Source organism: Littorina saxatilis, linkage group LG4 (assembly GCF_037325665.1).
Source record: "Littorina saxatilis isolate snail1 linkage group LG4, US_GU_Lsax_2.0, whole genome shotgun sequence".
Classification (NCBI taxonomy): Eukaryota; Metazoa; Mollusca; class Gastropoda; order Littorinimorpha; family Littorinidae; genus Littorina; species Littorina saxatilis.
The window spans coordinates 5,064,697-5,068,950 of NC_090248.1; the positions used below are offsets into that span (position 1 = coordinate 5,064,697).

The following is a 4,254-nucleotide window of genomic DNA, read 5'->3' on the forward strand; positions in this document are numbered from 1 at the left end:
GTACACTTGACCCACATCCATCTGATCTCTCTCTCTCTCTCTCTCTCTCTCTCTCTCTCTCTCTCTCTCTCTCTCTCTCTCTCTCTGTCTCTCTCTCTTTCTCTCTCTGACTTTTTAGACAACCAAACAGGCATACAAGCAGTCAATCAATCAATCAATTGATTAGTCAATCAATCAAACAATCAATCAATCATTCAATCAATCAATCAAATATCACTGACTAACAGCCGTTACATAAAAATATGGTTTTAGAAATTGTTTTGGTTTTTGGTCGGAAAGAGTTATTAATTGTTAAGAAGTGCTTACAGTGAGAACCAATGTTGCCAGTTCCGCCATCACGTGCCCAGACGGTGATATTATGGACAGGGTACGTCCCGCCCAGGTCCACCTCCCACCAGGGGTACACGCCGGATGGGTCATTCTCGGCCGTGTGACTACAGCTGCCTTCAAAATAGTTCCCTTCCGTGTTGCCGTCGGCAGCGTGACTGGCCGCTCCTAGTAGGTTGTCACCTGTGTAAGTGCTGATCTGACTGCAGTTCTTACCTTTGGCCACGTTTACTGTACATTATACAAAGGATTGCAGAGGTCAGTTTCGTAAGGTACAGGATTACCAATAACATGCAACCCACACAAGTCCTAATACCTTCTACTTCTGTTGACCGAAAAACCGCGAATATTAGGAGCATGTTGCTAATGTTCGCAAACAGAGACGAATGGTGGCGAATGGTTAAGAACATTTACGAATGTCTTGCGACCATGTCCCGATTATTACGAGTTATTGGCGAATTCTATTCGCAAGGGAAATTCGCCAGGGTGTAAGAGCAACATTACGAACAATGCGAATTGCATACTCGTTTTATTCGTCAAATGTTTGCAAGCACTCGCAACACTCGCAAGGCCACTCGCAACGTTCGTAATAAATCCGTATATGGATTCGTATACAATCGCAATGATCGGTAGACTTTCGCAAGGCGTCGCAACCATTCGTATGGCATTCGCAAGGACTCGTAAGCCTTTGATTTTTCTCTGTTTTTTCCTGTCCATTCGTCTCTTTTTTGGCCGAATACAACATTTTCATATTCGTAAGGATATTCGGCACAGTGTAAGACAGGCTTTAGTCTAGTTCGAAAATAACATGCACACCGAAGTCAGTTATTCGCTGCGATACCAGTTCGCTCCCTTGCCCATCGTAAGCAAGCTTACGATGCCCCCCCTGTAGTTTTCCACTGACCAATTATCTAATTATAATTTTTTTTATTTTTTTTTTTTTTTTACATTGGATGGGTCGGACAGTGGATAAACTCATATGTTAGACACACTTTATGACTGAAACAAGCTGGGTTTTTGTTATAAGTTAGTTATAGAAATGCATTATTAGGCACACAAAAAAAGTCGGTTAACGGTAACATAGGCCAACAAAATAGGGTCGGTAGGTCGGGACTTTTTTTTTTTCCATAACATATCTTTAAGTTATTTTGCCAAAAAACAAAGCCCCTTTGTTTTCAATTTTTTTTTCAATTTTTTTTTTTCAAAAATTTTTTTTTTCAAAAATTTTATGTTATTTATTTTAATTTTTTTTTTTAACCAAATGCCAAACAAAAGTCTAGGGTCGCGCGAAAAAATAAGGTCGGTCAGGATACCGTAAACAGAATATTTTTTTGGGGGGGGCCTTAGGCATGAAACGTCCAACTTTGAAATTTGGGTGGGGGTATTCAGGTGACAATAACTTTTTTGTTTATCAGCAAAACTCAATAAAACTTTGCTATGTTATGTAAAATGAATGCCAAAACAGACTAGTTAGCAGCATATCTAAAATAAACTGAACACAAAAAAAATTTCTTCTTTGTGTTTGTCACGTGTTCCAAAAAATGGGCGTACAAATTTCAACAAAAATCATGTTGTCACCCCCATAACCTGTTTTACCTTTACAGATAGCACAATTCTCTTTGCAAATATGAAAAGCTTATTCATTTTCCTTTCATTTGATATATAACTTTCTATATTTCATTTAGAATATGACCCCAGATAGCCACTCGGCAAGTAGGCACCAACAGCACTGTAAAATATGCCTTAAAACCCCCGAACTGGTAAGAGTTGAAGAGTCGACCACATGCTATTGCTTGTCACCCTAAAGCGAGGCGCAACTCTACCACAGCGCTTACAAATCCTGACAGCGTTATTTCCGGAAAACGTTCATTCTCAGACAAGGCTTAAACTTACGTGTGCAGTGACCAGTAATCCTGTTGCACCCTCCGTCACAGCTCGTGTCACAAGAAGTAGAACAGTCAAGACCATAGAAGCCCTCCTTGCATACTGAAAACAATTCCAGCATATAGAACATTTTCAGCGAAAATGTCAGAAAACACAGACCACGTGCACAAGAGATCAGTCGAATTACAGTTGCATACAAAGGTAGGTGGACACCAAAGCATAGCATGGAAAATGGCTGAGACACTGGTTGGGTTGCAGTTTGGCAAGAGAGACATCAATGATGGTGTATGCTTGATACGGATGTTATCACCACAAATTGTTATGAGTTATCAGCCATTTAAACAGCTTCTGATGTGAAACAACAGGTAATTGATCTGATTATGTGTTTGCAAACATGGATTGATTTGCGGAAAACTTACGCGCTGCAAGCGTATTTGTTAATGTAACCCTTCTAATGAACACAACCCCGTAGTCTTGTTGTCGATTAAATATGACTGTTCAAACTATGTATGTAACAACAACTATTTTGCTCAGAATATCAAACACACACGTCCTTTCAACGGCCATAAATTCGTTTTCGTCACGTGGCGATTCTACATGCCCTCTATCTCAAAAGTAGCATACCTTTCGTGAATCTTCACAAGTAATAAACTTCGGTCCTATGTAAGCGGTTTTCAATCAACTCATCCTTTTTGCTCATACCAATAAGCAATTGCATAATATGAATCATTGCCTCGTTTGTGTCTTCCGAGCGAGCTACTTGACGTTTTGTCAGATAAGTTTATTTGTCAGGTTATTGAGACATCCCAGTGCACTAAGGGATTTATAGAGCAAATCGAGAAAATTCATTATTGAACGAAGCGCATAGCGAACGAGGTGGGGAAAAAAGAATTCCCTCTGTACGATAACATTCACTAATTAATTTGCATAAACAAGGTATTTTCTTCACCAAACTTGTTTATTTAAATGTAAGACACACACACACACACACACACACACACACACACATACACACACACACACACACACACATACACGGCAAGAAGGAGAAAATGTTGCACATTTGTTTCATTCTGAAATGCTATTGATATTTTGTCTCGTAGATTAATGACTTTAGTGTATTGTTGTTAGCTTACTTAATATCTGAAATTCACACAGGTTCAGCATCCGACCAGGCATTGTTACGTTAAGACGCACCACCCGTCCGTACATCACTGAAGAGCACGTGACTGAGTTCTCCCTGTTGCTTGCTGCTGACGTCACGCTGACACAGGTCTGACCGTCCACAGTAATGGTGAACGGGTACAGACGGTTGTAAGGGCTATTCCCTGTCCAGCAGAAAACGACATGCATGTACATTGCTTAGGGAAGACGTATTCCAAAAGCATTACATCTCTCTCTCTCTCCTCTCTCTCTCTCTCTCTCTCTCTCTCTCTCTCTCTCTCTCTCTCTCTCTCTCTCTCTCTCTCTCTCTCTCTCTCTCTCTCTCTCTCTCCCTCTCTCTCTCTCTCTCTCTCTCTCTCTCTCTCTCTCTCTCTCTCTCTCTCCGGGTTCAAATACTTCAACCATGAAGTCTTTAAGAAGCATTTGATGCCAATGCAATGAAGAAAACTAGACGAGGATGGAATACAGGGAATGGCCAGGCATTGGGTGGCGGGAGGGCTCAACGTCTATTAGATGCTGTTACAACAATAGCATTTGAAAGGGGTATTCCAGGCCTGTCTTTGAGGAAAACAAAGTGCGTTTGACGGGTTAGAGAGTGGGGAGGGGGGGGGGGGGCTTTGTGAACCCCATCCCCCTTTCCGATCCAGCCTTGTACGTACAAAAGTAGGCGCGTCCCCAGACGGTGATGTTGTAGACGGGGTACGTCCCGCCCAGATCCACCTGCCACCAGTGGTTTCCTGCTTCATATGGTTTTGTGTGGATACAGTTGTTTTCGTCATATTGCCCACCCGTATTGCCATTGGCAGCGTTACTGGACCGATCTTGGGTACTATAATTGCTGCTCTGACTGTATTTCTTCCCCATCGCAACATTTTCTGT

General features: G+C 41.6%; 1 protein-coding gene across 1 annotated transcript in view; it reads right to left on the minus strand.

Annotated features, from left to right (window-relative positions):
* Window positions 1-206: 206 nt before the first annotated feature.
* Window positions 207-4,254, minus strand: part of LOC138963909 (uncharacterized) — a 4,206-nt gene continuing 158 nt past the window's right edge. The window contains exons 1-5 of the mRNA XM_070335763.1: window positions 4,035-4,254; window positions 3,348-3,539; window positions 2,221-2,313; window positions 307-558; window positions 207-220 (exon numbers count right to left, since the gene is read on the minus strand). The exon at window positions 4,035-4,254 is cut by the window's right edge and continues 158 nt beyond it. Of these exons, the coding sequence (XP_070191864.1) occupies window positions 207-220; window positions 307-558; window positions 2,221-2,313; window positions 3,348-3,539; window positions 4,035-4,239 (756 nt within the window). The 5' untranslated portion in view covers window positions 4,240-4,254. The remainder of the gene's footprint in view (window positions 221-306; window positions 559-2,220; window positions 2,314-3,347; window positions 3,540-4,034) is intronic.